The sequence below is a fragment of the Crinia signifera genome, chromosome 1, assembly GCF_055691185.1.
Source record: "Crinia signifera chromosome 1, ASM5569118v1, whole genome shotgun sequence".
In the NCBI taxonomy this organism is placed as follows: domain Eukaryota; kingdom Metazoa; phylum Chordata; class Amphibia; order Anura; family Myobatrachidae; genus Crinia; species Crinia signifera.
Window position 1 is genome coordinate 88,867,838 of NC_139217.1, and position 16,466 is coordinate 88,884,303.

General features: G+C 42.2%; 1 protein-coding gene across 5 annotated transcripts in view; it reads right to left on the minus strand.

Annotated features, from left to right (window-relative positions):
• SLC7A2 (solute carrier family 7 member 2) overlaps positions 1-16,466 on the minus strand; it is a 103,412-nt gene that overhangs the window by 18,646 nt on the left and 68,300 nt on the right. For 3 of the 5 annotated variants that reach the window (XM_083169647.1, XM_083169655.1, XM_083169663.1), the window contains 4 exons: positions 12,732-12,897; positions 8,722-8,858; positions 7,035-7,257; positions 2,858-2,997 (listed from right to left, as the gene is read on the minus strand). In XM_083169647.1, the coding sequence (XP_083025773.1) occupies positions 2,858-2,997; positions 7,035-7,257; positions 8,722-8,858; positions 12,732-12,897 (666 nt within the window). Of the gene's footprint in view, positions 1-2,295; positions 2,433-2,857; positions 2,998-7,034; positions 7,258-8,721; positions 8,859-12,731; positions 12,898-16,466 lie in introns of all 5 variants that reach the window. The other 2 variants (XM_083169682.1, XM_083169673.1) reach the window with 1 other exon arrangement.

Here is a 16,466-nt window from a genome sequence, read left to right on the forward strand (position 1 = left end):
ATTTACAGAATATTTTATTCCCAGCCCTGAAAATTATTGCAGGTCGCAGTGAGCTAATTGTGAATGACAATGTCAAATTTAAGATGATTGCCATTTTAGAGCAAACATTTACCATCACCAAAGTACAAACCGGCAGCACCTGACACAATTTGCTGTACTCTCTTTCCTCTCCAAAATGCCAACAGCCACTTGCAATCCTAGCAACTAACCTTATCTGTAAGCCTGCACAAACCTTGCTTTCAGGTACAGAGATGCATCATTTTTTTGTATTTTTGCTGCAAATTTGTTTTCCAAATAAAATATGGAATGTTCCCTCATCGCCATAGAGATCATTAGAAAATATACTACAACCCAGCAACCATACAAAACTCCATATAACAACATGGAGGTAAAGGCAGGGTTGCCGACCCTCCCGGAACTCCCGGGAGTCTCCCGAAATTGGGTCCCCCTCCAGGCCCCCTGGAAGGGTGGGCAACCCCTCCCGGAATCTGTGGGACCCACCTGAGCCCCCCGAATCGCGGCATATACAATCGTGTCATTTTAGCCCCGCCCCCTCCATGGAGATCAGTAATTTCGCCTATTTCCCGTAATGGGGGCAGGGCTTAATGACGTCACAGTCAAGCCCCACCCCCGATCGGGTAAGGAAAGTCTCCTCTCGGGCTTCTCCCGGAGAGGAGCATTTAAAAGTCGGCAACCCTGGGTAAAGGTCATCTTTCTTATGTTGTATTCCGTGTTTCTTTTAGAACCCACTACTACTACTTGAATTTTATTTAAACAGGGTCATACCCTATAAATAATAAAATCTGTTCCTCTGCAGATTTCTCACAAAATAGCTGAAGGCCCTGCCACTGAATGCATTCCTGTCCCTGCCACTCCTCTCTGTCAGACATATGGAAAGGGTGCGGACATTCAGCCTAGCAGTTTCGGGAGTGTCTATACAAATTCCTAGTTCTTGGCTTCATGATTTTGAATAAAACCAAATTTAACACAAACAGAATTTTTTTGGGGGGGAAAAAAAATGAAAATGATTCAATGGAAATAAAAAAGTTACACCAATGGCTTCAACTAGTTTGAGGCAAGAAATTTGGGTTTTTTCTCCGTTATTCAGCTGTTCTAAGCAAAAGGAAAATACCTTTGTGGCATAAAGAGAGGAAAGGAACTAACAGCAAATGTGTTATGGTATACAGGTGTGTGAGTACATTTTCAAAGTATAACTTGTGCAGAGAGATTTAGATTAGTTATTTTGTTTCTGTGCAGGGAAAATGCGGACTGCTTTATTTTTACACTGCAATATACTGTAGATCTAAGTAAAACCCCACCCAAATCTAATTCTCTCTGCACGTTACATCTGCCCCCCCTTAAGTGGACATGGTTTTGTCCATTTGAGAAAGAATTTGCCTTTGCGAGTGAACCAGAATAAGGACCACTCTGAAATGCCTCATGCCTTTTAGTCCATTGCAAGTAGGTGACAGATACACTTTAGTAGTTACCGGGGGTAACTAAAAATTAATTCACATTATTCATGCACATGATGTACCAGTTTATCTTCTTTAAAAACTGTATGGGGGAGATTTATAAAAGCTCGGAGAGAGAGATAGAGCACTAATCTTCAACCAAATTTACAGGCTGTATGGTCTATTTACAGATACAGATAAAGTAACATCCAATTAGATTGTAACTGACATGTTACAGGCAGAGTTTGAAAAATGTCAGGAGCGGATTGGTCAGTACTGTGGGGGAAATTTACTAAAGGAAATTTGTAAAAAATAGGTGTATTTGTATCCAGAAATACACTTATTTTTGACATTTACTATCCCGAAAATACGTCAATTCGTATTCGTATTGATGTGCTATCAATACGAATACGAATGCCGTATTTTCGGGATAGTAAATGTCAAAAATAAGTGTATTTCTGGATACAAATACACCTATTTTTTACAAATTTCCTTTAGTAAATTTCCCCCTATTTGTCTTTCCAAAGGCTTAGTACATAGAACCCTTTATTTAAATAAAAAATGACAGGAGCTGATTGCTTTGTACTTTATCTCTCTACACTTTGATCATTCTCCTCCTTTATAAACAGATTTTTTTTTTAAATAGTTTATGATTATTATTGATTTTTGCATATTGAACACAATTCCAAAATAAAATTGCAAACATTGATTATTTTACCTCTAAAAAAATTACCATCCCCAGCGTGCATTAAAGCTACACAGCCGACCCCGCGCATAAAAAAAACCGCATGCAAGTGCCAAGAACCATGTCCAATAAAGCCTCTTTTTCTTCATATCTTACCAGAGGTCACACCAGCTGTCAGCGTGGCAGCGACTGGCGACTGCCGTTTACTCACGGTGGAAAGAAATCTAAATAGTAAACCGTCTCTTGCCATGGCAAACAGAATTCGGGGAAGAGGGAACATAGAGCCCAGCAGGCTAGAATAGAAAAATGATGGATGTTGAAAAGTTGCTTTTAGCGCTAAAGAGCTAAATAGATGTAAAGTCAGCAAAGCAAAGTGAGGAGTCTTGGAAATGAGGTTAGAAAACTCATTTACCCTTGATTTTTTTTAAATACGTCACTTCAGTAACCTAGATCCGTTACAGGAGGATTGTCAACGTTTCAAGTAGATGTGATCGTCAAGGGTACATGGTTTCAAAATGATTCAATGGTAAAAAGGATAAAGAAAGTTTTAGAAGTTGATATGAAATTAATTTAAGTACATGGAAAGAAATAGATTTTGGGAATTGAAACAAACAAACGTACAAACAAAATGTGATTTTAGCCTCATTAGCGCATCTACATGGAAAACGCTCCCATTTCTTTGTGACATCATTACAAGTGTACTCCTGAGTGATCTCACCTGCCACTGCACCAGATGAGAGGGTGGCAATTACAGGTGTCTTCGTCCGCGGACTGATCTGAGCTAGAGATTTGAAAAGCAACCCATCCTCCGCCATAGCATAGATTACACGAGGCATTGGGAAAATGGATCCGAGCAGACTAAATAAGAGTCAAACACATGCAACAAAGCGAAACACCGGTCATGCAAGATTGGGACACAGAAATTAATTGGTAATTACAGTCAATAAGCCACCACCATAGTTTACAAAGCCTCAATATTATGGAGAATGAGAGAATGTTAGCCCTACTTCTGCACCCATTTAACATTTAGCCAGATGTCTCTAATATATAATTCCCTGTTAACAGTTTAAAGTCACATTTTGAAGTTACAAATGTAACAAAGCATGCAGGGACAGCTTGCTCCACATGTCAACTCTGTCAACACATGTCAACTCTGGTTCTCAAGTATTCCCAAACAGAGGTCATTTACACAGAGCAAAATGTCTGCTGTAGCGCAAAATGAGATCTGCAGCTGGCATATGGTTTCCAGTAGACGGAGGGTAGTCATAAGAACATAGAGCAATGCAGATAAACCACTTGGCCTATCTAGTCTCTTATACAGTAGACTTCATTTTTGTCAGGAGCCAAATTTACCTAAATGTATATTTTTGGATAGTGGGAGGAAACCGGAGCACCGGGAGGAAACCCACGCAATCACGGGGAGAACAGTTAGGGCCATGGTGGGAATTGAAGCCATGACCTCAGTGCTGTGAGGCAGTAATGCTAACCATTACACCGGTACTGCCCATTGACACCTGCTTTGTGCTGGCAGTCTTGGGATGTTGCCTATGTTGCACTTTGTCAGAGAAATAGTCTCTGCTGTTTGAGGAATTGTCCTCATTACTTGACCCAATGAAATGACTTAGGAGACAGACTTCTGGATAAAGAAGATACTGTGGTCAGAGAAAAACGCTGCCTCCAGCTCCGTTTGTGTTAAAATTACAGAAAATGTTTTACATGTTGCTGTACAGATGGTTCTATGAACCACCCGTCTCAGTAAAATGTTTCCAGTCACATCGAGCAGATGCTGAAGAGGCTGCCTTCCTACATATTTGGTGGTCGTGCCCAAAAAACTCAAATTTCTGGTTGGAAGTTATTAATTTCATATGCAATGTTCTCCAACTTCCAATCCCGTTCAAACCAAAGTTTTTCCTCCTTCCTTTAAGTCTCCTAAAAGCACCAAAACAAATACTCCACTTAGTTTCTGCTACCACTTGTCAGCTAGCCGCTGATGGAAACATCTGGCTCCTCCCTTGTTACCTTCAACTGTATATAAAATGTACTATATGAATCCTATGGAATACATTACCCCTGTTCTTAGTATTTCTTCCAAATCGTTTGATAATGGTTGGGGCCCCTGGCTCGCTTCATATAATGCTCCCATTCCACCTGACAGGATCTATCTTTTTTACTGGATGTGGCCCATGGGGTTAATAGTAATAAGGTCGACAGTGGAAAAAAGTGTCGACATAGAAAAGGTCAACATGAGATTTTGTTTATTATTTTTGGTTGTCAATGTCGACCCCCTTTACTGTGAATTTTACATGGTCTTAGTGTACTCTGAAAACATCAAATAATCAATTGCAACTAAAAATGAAAGAACTAAATTGTTTTGTTTAACAAAAAAAATCTGTTTTGTCAGAAACTTCGGCGGATTTTCAAATTCAAGGACTTTCAGACACTCGTCAGCCGGAACATTGAACTCAGACTGTCGAGTTTCACCCGAGAGAAACGAAAAAGGCCTGGTATTGTGACTGTCGAGATGTTCCAACAGTCAGAATACCAGATTGAACACCCCCCTTAGACTGAGAACAAATATATATATTAGTTATAACTTACAGGAGCAGTGCCTGATTAACCAATAGGCTAATTAGGCTGCAGCATAGGGCACCAGCAGCATGACAAGGGGAACTACATGTGTATTTGCCTAGGGCACCTGGAACCTTTAATCAGGCCCTGACCAGGAGCATAAACAGTGATGGACTGGGCCACGGAATTGGCCCTGGCATTTGTGCACACATGCGACCTTTGTCGCACGCGTGCACACACCAGGTGCATGCACACATGCACAACGCATGGGTGTGCTGCCTCTCGCGGCTTGCAGGAGAAAGGGGAAGAGCGGCGTGTTATGCTCACCTCTCTCCTGAACCTCAGTGGCGCACAGAGAGAGCCACCAGACCCGCCGCAAGTCCAGCTGCTCTCTCTATGCGCTGATCAGGAGGCGGAGCCTCCAGCTTGCACAATGAAATTGGCCCACCTGGCCATCGGCCCTTTCTTGCATTTGCCAGATGGCCAGTCCGGCCCTGAGCGTAAATAACAGCTAGGAATGGAGGAGCCATGCAGCACTCTGTCATATAATACATTACTCTGTGAGTGATTAAGAACAGCCCCCGCCCCAAGAAAAAAGGCCATTGGGGATAGTTGAGGACAAAAGTTGAGGAACTCTAATCCAGAGAGCACATGGTAAGAGCAATAACTGGAACGGCCTCACAGGTGAGTGTAAGACCCAGTGGCAGAAGCATGTTTGGTGAAAAATAAATGCAGAATGTTGTTCTTCCATTTGCTGCTCTTGTTATGGCAGAAGCACATTCAGTGAAGAGAATTATTAGAAGTCTAACTGTGTGATGTGTGCTGTGTACCTCAGCCATAAAAATACATAGCCTGGGCCTAATGCAGAGTTGATCCTGGGTAGGTCATAGTTGCTGCGGCATTGCACACACAGAACTATATTCTCCAACATGCAGAGCTGTACGCATCATTGAGATTGGACCTTCCCCTTAGGAGCACATACATCAACCAGTTTTAGCTATTTAAAATTCATTGTTTATGATAATTGATGCCTCAGCCAATCAGCTACTTACTGTCATATGTTTGAAAAAGGACAGTAGCTGATTGGCTGGAGCACCATTTATCATTCATAATGAGTGTAGCAAGAATATCAATCGTTAATAAATCTGCCCCTTAGTTTGTAAGTCATCATCATTATCATCGGGATGCACTTGCACCAGACACAGTCATCTTTACTCTGCTGTCCAGCAAAGATTAGTTGCTAGGGAAGATGTGCTTGAAATGCGTATAGCTCTGCATCGACCATACTGGTGTAGGCTCGGTTCCTGGGGTATGTGCAGTGCACATAAATGCAAGATACGCTCCCCATACAGCCATACGTTCAAGTCTGCACCAGGCCTTCGTACAGAAGAACATTGATTATACAGGTAACAAAAGGCACAACCAGGGTTACTTCATAGATGGTGGGGAAGATGTACTGTACTAAGTCTTGGAGAGAGATAAAGTGGATGAAAATCAGTACCAACCAATCAGCTCATACTGGATCTGTCACTTTTCAAGCACAGCCTGTAACACAGATGTTAGGAGCTGATTGGCTGGAAGCTTACCAATCTCCACTTTATCTCTCTCCAAAGCTTAATACATCTGCCCTAACCAAGCTCTCTAAACTAGTTTCCTTTTTCATAGGTCTGCTCCTACTCACAATGTAGTAAATTCATCTTAAAGTAATCCAAAAAGTTGCCTTGTGTGAATGTGCTACTGATAACATTGCAAGTTATAGCTATCCCCAATGTACTGATTATGGAGCAGATTCAGTGTGTGAGTACAGGGAGCTCTCCTATTGCCAGGGGGATACTACGCCTATGCACAGCAGACTTCCTGCACAATGAAAGACACAGCTGGAAACCCCATTTACGCGGTAAATAGCTGAAAAAAGCTTGGACTCCATCACCAAATGAAACATCTGGAGAGGCTGCTGTTTGGCATACAGTACTAGCATACTTGCTTACCTGACCCTCTCCATGAGGGAGAAAATGCTCTGTTCCTGGGGTTCCCTGGTAATGTATGATTGCCATCACCTGTGGTGAAACAGCTTTACCTAGCTCCCCACAGGTGATGGCAATCATACATGACCAGGGAAGCCCAGGAACAGAGCATTTTCTCCCTCATGGAGAGGGTCAGGTAGGCAAGTATGAGTACTAGTTGTATTGGTTGAGGCTACCGTTCCTGGAATAAAAAGTGTGGCAGGATCTACAGAATGACATCACTCTATGGGGTGGAAACTGCACTTGCATAACGCACTTACTTGAGAGCAAACATCTGTGTCATAGGCTTGGTCAGATATTTACCTGGTGGAGAGAGCGCAGAGAGACCCAACAGCTACAACGTATTTAGCAGGTCCCCAGCCGACATACTCAAATGCAACAGGAAGAGGGCTTTTCTCATCTAATAAGTAATACGGCATCATTAACGTCAGGGCTGCAGACACACCGAAGTAGGCCATAAAGCACACCAGCAAGGAGGTCACAATCCCAATGGGTATTGCTTTTTGTGGATTCCTGACTTCCTCTCCTGCAAACAGACAGGCAGATGCACAGCTGGTGAGAGACATGCGGTGACCACTGGGATTACAGAAGACACACATCTGCTTTTAAAAGAAAGGACCACTGAATAACAAGTTATGAATGTATAATAAATTCCAAGGATAGAACGGTTTGTTCTATAAACATGCCTATGCTAATTTACAGCTGAAAAAGAAAAGAACTTAGGACCAGTTGTATCAAGCTTTAAAAAGTGATAAAGTGGAGAGTGATAAACAACCAGCCAATCAGCTCTATCATTTTCAAACCTCTCCACTTAATCACTTTTTGAAGCTTGCTCTATCGGGTGCTTATTATGATTAAAACCATGGGGCAGATGTATTAAGCCTGGTGAAGTGATAAAGTGGAAGATGATAATGCACCAGCCAATCAGCTGTGTTTGAAAAGTGACAGCAGTTGATATTGGCTGGTGCATTATCACCTTCCATTTCATTTCACCAGGCTTAATACATCTGCCACTATAGTATTTATACTAATACCCAGGGCCAGATACTCTAAGCTCCAAAAGTGATAAAATGGAGAGTGATAAACAGCCAGCCAATCAGCTCCTGCCTGGCATTTTTCAAACACAGTCTGTGACATGGCAGGTAAGAGCTGATTGGCTAGCTGTTTATCACTCTCCATTTTATCACTTTTGAAGCTTAGAGAATCTGGCCCCCAGTGTGGTTACTAGTGGGGTGGGGGACGCTGCCATATGTCACACCCCAAGGGGTTACAACGAAAGGCTGACAATGTGTTAGGAGCAGGTTCCTGAACGGTAACTGTATATGCATCACTCAGCTCCTGTCAGTGTAGACAGGAGCCGGCAGTGCAGCCAGATGAGGCTCCGGGACAGCACAGCAATCCCGGAACCCCTGGACTGATGAAGATGGGATGAGCCACCAGGCCACGAGGGAGCTTGATGTGGTAGCAGGTCACAAAAGCATGCAGTAGATGTCTTACTACTACAGATGCTTCTGGCTGAAAGTGGACATTCAATTCGGTCTAAAGCTCAAAATAACTATGGTATCCAGATGGAAGATAACAAAAAAATATCAAAAAAACTAATTAATGTTCTTGACATGTCAAGCTGAGTCCATGTGGACCATTTAACTGTTGACCTTGCTGAACATATGGTGTCGTCTTATTGACTATCTATATACTTTCGATCATTTAATAATCACCCAATCACTACTTACTCCCCATATTTACCATAAAACAATTAAAAGTATTGTCCAATTTAAATCAACAAAAAACATAAACAACTAGCGTAATGTAAATGGCTACATACATAAATAGAACCTACTGACATTACTAGTAAATATGTATATGCAGATCTGACTGGTTTGCTAGAGTGACTTTGTGTAGCCTGTGCTGTATTCCAGCCAGCTTCATGCAACAGACCTATCAAGTCCTCAGCTGTCTATTTAAAGCCAGTGTGCACACTAGTTCTTACCGGTTGTTGCAATGCAGTCAAATCCAACGAAGGCATAGAAACAAGTAGCAGCTCCAGCCAGCATCCCAGTCATCCCATATGGCATGAAGCCTCCAGCCCCGTGTATACTTGTCACATTTTCATATGACACATAGTTGCTGAGAGGAAAAGATGTGAAAGCATTTATTATTATACGGCTCTAGAACAGCCTATACAATCATTCAAAGCAAATGTTACATGAAAATCACTTTATATTTATATATCTCTTTTGATTATATTATTTTATTATATACAAATATTATTAATAACTGTGGCATTACCATATGCCTAGTTTATGGGCCTAATGATGGCATATCTTACATTTGCTGCTTTATGGTGTTGTTAGTTAGTGTTGTGGTTACTTATATTTCCTTCTTAAAGTTGTTACTTATATTTGGTGCTTTGTGTGGTTGTTTATTTATAGTTCTATTTTGTGCTTAGTATTATTTACATTGATTTGTAATTTATTCTATTTAGTGCCTATTATTATTACTTATGTTTTTGCATACTGTTGTTTGTAACTTGTACCCCTTTTACACCAAGGCATAACCCAGGTTGGACCCAGGTCAGCATTGTTGTAAAAGGGGCCAACCCAGGTCCAGTAACACTGGTCTCCTACCCAGGTCCTGACCAGGGTTGAACACTGGTTGGACCTGGGTCGTGGGCAGTGTAAATGGTCATCCGGGTAGTGCTGAAAGGATACCAGAAATGCTGGACACCTTTCCACAGTGCGCTGCAGTGGCAAAAGACAGCAGCCAGGAACGATATGGGCAGTGCACACAGAAATCATAATTGGATGCAGTATAATTTATATATATATATTTTTTTTTGGGGGGGGGGGGGGGCTAGAGGGAGCACATGGGAGATGCGGTCTGCTGCTGCAGGGGAAGGGGCTGGGGAGAGCACATGGGCGATGCTGCACTTTTATACCGCTGTGTGTGCTTGAGCACTGAATCAAACTTTTTGAAAAATATTTTACAAAATAAACAAACCAACATTTTTCAATGCTAACTTGTCGTGTCTTTTAATTTTTATTTAAAATCATTGAGGGAAGGTTGGATGGCAGTTTATCAGTCCTAAAATGGAAATTTTTAATGTCATCCATAGGGAAAAGCAGGGCTAACCCAGGTTCAGTGTAAACGGCGCAGACCTGGGTCCGACCTGGGTCACAGTGCTGTGTAATGGGGTATGAAGCTGGCTCCAACCCTGGAAACTCCTGTGTTCAAAGACCAGGGTCCGACCAGGGATTTTGGTGTAAAAGGGTTGTCATATTTAGAACTTACTGTTGGGCCTGATTCCAGTTTGTAAGGAATCGCAGAGCTCTGCAATTCTGTACAAATAAAATGCAAATATGCAACATGAGTCAGTTTGGTGAGGCACAGGTACAAAGTACAGGCTGCACTGCCAATAGTTCTGACCCTAGCTCACAGAAGGGCTGACAGGCTATCTGATAGAATGCAGCCTGGCAGATGGGAAGTCGGCGGTTAGAAGATAATCAGAATCCCGGGTAAGTATACTTACCCTCTCCCCATACCCCCTAACACAAATCCTCCCTCTTAAAGCTTAACTGTGAACTTAACCCCCCCCCCCCCCCCCCCATCCAAACCCTAACAAACCCCTTCAATACTAAGGTCAACAGTCAATAGTCAAAATGTCGACATGATAATGGTCGACACAGCCTATGGTCAACATGAGTTTTTCATATTTTACCATCCACGTAGACTACAACTGGTCACCTTGCGCAAAGCATTGCAAGTGAAGGGGTACACTAATGGAGGGTCTATGTGCTACAAGATAAAAATGGACACCCCAAAAATTGACAAAAACAAAACACCTTTTTCAGGTGTCGTCATGTCAACCTTTTACTTGTCGGAAGTTTGGTTAATCCCCAGCAAATGGGCGCTCCCTTTTTTGGGCACACAGGAGTGTATAAAAATAAAGTAAGATAAAAATAATAATACTCCCCTTTGTTTATCTTTGTGTTGTCGTAGAGATTTCTCCAAATCAAAGTGATTCCAGGACAGCTGGACTGATTTGGGGCAGCCTTGGCTTTAATTCCAGAGGCGTGCTCAGGGGAAACATAAGATATGCAGGCGGCCAGTCATAACTCCCAGCATCCTGACCGCCTGCATATCTTATGTTTCCCCTGTGCACACCTCTGGAGTTAAAGCCAGGGCTGCCCCAAATCAGTCCAGCTGTCCTCATGTGAGACTGGTATGTATCTTGTTTATTTTTAAGTTGCTCAGAAATGATATTTTTGGGGTTGCCCTAGGCACAGGCCACCTTTTCACTGTCAACCTACTGAATCATACCCATTAAAAGAACACACCAGTAACTTATACCCCTTTTAGACATACTCCAAAATCCCAGGTTTTTGCACATGAACGCGCATCAACCCATGGTTTTGGTACATCTGAAAGGGTCAACCCGGGTATTAAAACCCAGGTCTCCGACCCTTCTTTTTTCCTTGGTTGAGGACCCGTGCTGACCCTTTCAGACATAAGAAAAACCTGGGTTTTTCAGCAAATTACCAGGTAGAACTGTTTCACCTGGTAACTTGCTGCTGTAAGTGTGAAAGGTGCAGGTTGCACCCGGGAAAATGACCCAGCAATCAATATGCTGGGTAATTCCTGGGTTGCATGTCTGAAGGGGGTATCATATTGTTCTGTAATAAACATGTATTACTGTGAATGATATCTATAGTAATAGTAAAGCTAGTCTGCTGCCTTCTGTGTTTGTGCATGTGTGAGAAAGAGATGTAGTTTCCCTCTCTGCCAGCAGATGGCAGTGTTTCCTAGACACACGGGCACTATACATATATGTAGATGATCACGTCAGTCTTCATAATGTTTATTTCTTTTCCTATAAATAGTAGTACCAGTGCAATACAAAACCTTTCTACATTAATTAATTCAGAATACTATGCAGGTTTATATTACTGTATTACTTGCAATAATGTGTTATAAAAATCAGGATTTTTGAGTGCCTATGTGCATACACTATATACATTTTGTTTTCTACAAACTACATGTTGGAGAGAAAACATAGTATAATGGACAATTGTGGAATTAGAACATTAAATGTTACTATTTGTAAACTCCTGGAAGTCATTGGTACAAACTAGTTGAGATGAGCTGTTCGGATTTACTTGGGTGTTATCGCTAAAATTAGCGCAAGTTCCAATTTTTCCGACTGGCTATTGGCTGCCACATGGTTTGAATAGCCAATAAGATCCCGCTTTGAGATCGGAGTAAAAACGAACCTGCACATCTATAGCTGTTTTACGAGGAGCCATCCCACAGACTTCCTATTTATTATTCTTCGCTACAGAAATCTACAATGTATTAAGAATTGGTTATTTAGCTTGGTTTGACAACTTTTTGAGACCAGTGAAAACGTTACTAACTCCATGCATTAACAGTATCAAGTACACCAACGGTGGATATTTTTAAACTTAATTCCAGTAAAGCAAGAAGCTACTTGTTCTGACAACCATATTTTTTCTCACAGAAACATTGAAGTATATTCTAGATCAGTGGTTCTCAAACTCGGCCCTCAGGACCCCACACAGTTCACAGTTTCCACTTCACCCGACAGGTGCACTCGTTACTGACTGACACATTTTAAAAGATTTGCACGTGTTGCTAATTATTTCACTTGATTCTGTGAGGAGACCTGCAATACATACACTGTGTGGGGTACTGAGGACCGACTTTGAGAACCACTGTTCTAGATTCATTGTTTGTTTGTTTTTTACTCTTTTAAAACACACGTTACCATTTCACACTAATTGGACGCCACTGAGACATGAAAGCTGATATGTGACGAGACTCTCACTAGATTTAGCTGCTGAGAGCTCCTCTCCCACAGACAACTGCATTCCCCATTAGCAACAGGAGTTAATGAGGCTGGGATGGAAGGCTTAGTTACTGTCTTGGAACTATGGTTGCCAGCACCAATTATACAGCAGAATATAATCTATATAGTCTTACCCTGGTGGAGCAGAGATATTCTGGAGAAATGACTCTGTGATCTTCCAGTTTTGGGGATCTCCTTTCACAAATCCAGCAATCATCACAAACAAAAGGACGAGCACATTTACTGCTGTGAACACCTTGTTAACCCAAGCAGACTCCTTCACTCCAAATGACAACAAGCCTAGAAATAAGAATACACACTCTAATAGACAGTTTATAGCACATCTCATCACTATCATACAGTATGTTCTGATCTGTGTGACATACCGGCCCAATCTAGGTACTTTGTTCTGGAAAAGATACTGTACATCTTCCTGTACGGCTTTATCTACCCTATATTTGTTAAGATGTGGTTAGTACATCTCTAGTAAAGCTCACTATTCAGTATAGTTACCATCATTTCACTTCTATTCCGAGAATATGCTGTAACTACATTGGTTCCGGTCAGTGGCGTAAGTTTGTCCCAGTTGCCTGGAGACAAGATAAATATTGGTGCCCCCCCCAATGAACACACATCTTATATAAATATATGTATGCATATATGTATGTTATGGATATTATGTTTAGAATAATGACAGTGTGTCGTCTACGGTCCTGCTGGGAGAAGGAGTCAGCCACAGAAGCGATATCAACGGCTTTCAATTAACTGATTCAAACTCACAGGAGAGGAGAGGTGCCCCTTTGGGAGCAGGAGCCCGGCGGCAGATGACTCCATTGCCTCCCAGAGTTCTGCCACTGGTTCCGGTTGATAAATCTACAGTATCTATATAGACAGTCAATAAGCCTTCCCCAAAAGGTCGACATGCAATAGGTCCAGAGGGTCAAAATGTCGACATGAAAAAAGTAGACATTTGACATGAGTTTCTCATGGTTTTTATTACCAGATTGTCGTTACTTCACCATCCATGTCAGCATAGAGGGAGGATATAACAGCGCGCCAAGCCTGAGGCATGTGAGAGGATGCGTTACATTAATTCGGGTCCATGGCGAAAAAACTCATGTCTACCATTTTTCATGTCGACATTTTGACCCTGTCAATCTATTGTATGTAGACCTATTGTTTGTCTATCTAGACCAGGCATTGCCAACCACGGTCCTCAAGGCACACCAACAGTGCAGGTTTTAGTGATATCCAGGCTTCAGCACAGATGGTGTAATCAGAATCCCTCAGATACTAATTAAGTCACCTGTGCTCAAGCCTGGATATCTACAAAACCTGCACTGTTGGTGTGCCTTGAGGACCGTGGTTGGGAATGCCTGATCTAGACACTGTGGGTGAGATTTAATAGGATGAGAGATTCAAAAAGTGAGAGATTTGGGGAGAAATCTCCAGTTTTTTTAAAAGCGGCAATCATTTACACATTAAAATCAAACTGGTTTTGCAGTGTAAATGATTGCCGCTTTAAAAAAAACCTGGAGATTTCTTCCCAAATCTCTCACTTTCTGAATCTCTCATCCTATTAAATCTCACCCTATCTATCTAATGATCCACACCCCTGTACATTCCGCTGTGCGACGCACAACTAAAAAAAGGCAAGTGAGGTTACTTCCCCTCTTTTCCACTGAGTCTTTTCTGCGCTGTCCCAGCTGTCGCCTTATCTTAATGCTTATTCCAGTTTTGCCACTGATTAGATTCCAGTGTTTCACCCATGCTTCCAGCTCTGCACTCAGTCACACATATCCTGTGCAAACATTAATAACCCCCTCCTGCTGCCCACATACAGCGCTTTCAATGCCGGTCAACACTTACTCAAGCATTACCTATTCTTGGCACGCGGCTCTACTTAGCCTGTCTTTAAAACGTCAAAGGAGCCAAGGTATATAATGTAAGATAAGAGCCGTAGTGTTATGTTTACAAACGGAACATTTACCATTCAACATTTTCTGCCGGTATTATATGCTTATATATTGTAACTTTTTTTTAAATTGGTCTCTCTGGTGCTAATCGCACTCCATTCCCTTAATGCTTATTACATTATGTGGGTGATTCAAATTCCCCTGGAACGGGGTGAATTCTGCCCCATTCAGATGGTAGGGGGGAGTGCATATTTGCATGGTCATTTATGTGCATGTGCAGGTCCCCTTTGTGAAAGGCTTCAGCGACTTGAATAGTCACTGAGCCGTTTGCAGGGATTGTGGTAGGCCAGGGGCCAATGGTTGACTGGGTGTTCTCATGGGTACGCGGGTGGGACAATATGTGCCGGAGACAGGTACATCAGCCACCCGCCCTGTCTTCAGCCTGGCGTTCGCAAATAAAAGTCAGTTTTCACTGAAATCATTCGATAGTTGGGACCATCAAATGATTTCTGCTGCAGCGGCGGCATGCGAGGAGGGGAGGTGTTTTCAGGACATCTCCCCTCGGATGTTAGCAATGGGACTCGGTGGGGAAGGGGCTATTCGACAGGGGAGGGCTCTCTGGCACTTGGAAAGCTGTGATCCTTGCAGCATACACAGTCAACTAGAACCAGCCCTATATGTATTAGAGATGTAGGTGACAGATTCAACTAGAATTAAAATAAACGAGGAGAGAGATGAACTTTGCAATGGAGAGAGAAATGAGAATGTAATCACTGCCTTTAAAATGAAGGGGGTGCCATGCGTGGGGCTTCCACCCTTTCTGATGTGATTATCTATTCTCTGTAATTTTCAATCAATGGGCAGTTCTCCTGTCACATCCAACTAATGCTCTAATTCAGCCAAATGTCAAACATTCACAAATCTATCGTGGTTCTCACAAAGCTTGTGGCATAAGGTAAGCTCGTAGAAGGCGGCCAATTACACTGTGCACAACATGAAAAAGCCGATCAACGGGGATCAACAAATGCCATGTGATATACTGTAGCGGCCCGGCTACGTCATAGACAAGCACCTTTCGCACTCATGCTCCTGGGATTATACAGTGTATCTGGGAATACTATTATTTGTGACCAGCGTGTGACCTGCGACCTGCTCAATGGCTGCACTAAACACCATTCATCATTTCTGGTCTATGAATACTAGTCACATAGCAGCATCGCCAATTTTGTGTTTTACTACTATTATCTCTATGGTGGCATAGGGTGGAATTTATCAAAGCATGGAGAGAGATAAAGTGGAGATAGACAAAGTACCAACCAACCAGCTCTATATTTTCAAAGGGGCAGATGTATGAACTAGCGTTACATGCATATGCTGCACTTATCGCTAGTTATCTGGGGGGAATAACCTTGTTTTAAATGTATTACCAGCGCACCTAACGTGTGCTAGGGCGTCAGTCTGAACTGATGCTTCGGCGGACAAGATGTCTATACCATCTTGTTGGTGTCCCTTCCTGCTTTGCCTCATCAATGAGTTAAAGCAGGAATTTACCCCAAAGCCTGTTAAATAACAGAAGTTGATTGGTTTGTACTTTATCTCTTCACTTTATCTCTCACAAAGCTTTGCAAAACCTCCCCACACTTTACTGGAGTTCATTAAGTTTGCGTTTTGTTTTTTCATTGTACAAATCCAAAAACTTTCTGTCCCTAGGATTATCCAAACAGGTGTTCAAATACTCATGGATCACATTGCCTTCCATCTCAACCAGTGTGTTTCTGATGTAAGAAAATGATGTAAGAAAATACTATTTTCCTTTACTTAGCAACAGTCTATTTCTTACTATGTTGCTAGGTGGAATTTTGCACAATTTTTTTAATCCCTCGTCACTATTGCTCGTCACTCAGTCCATCCTCTACAACAGAAGTTCTGCTGTGCGTCATAAAGACCCTATGG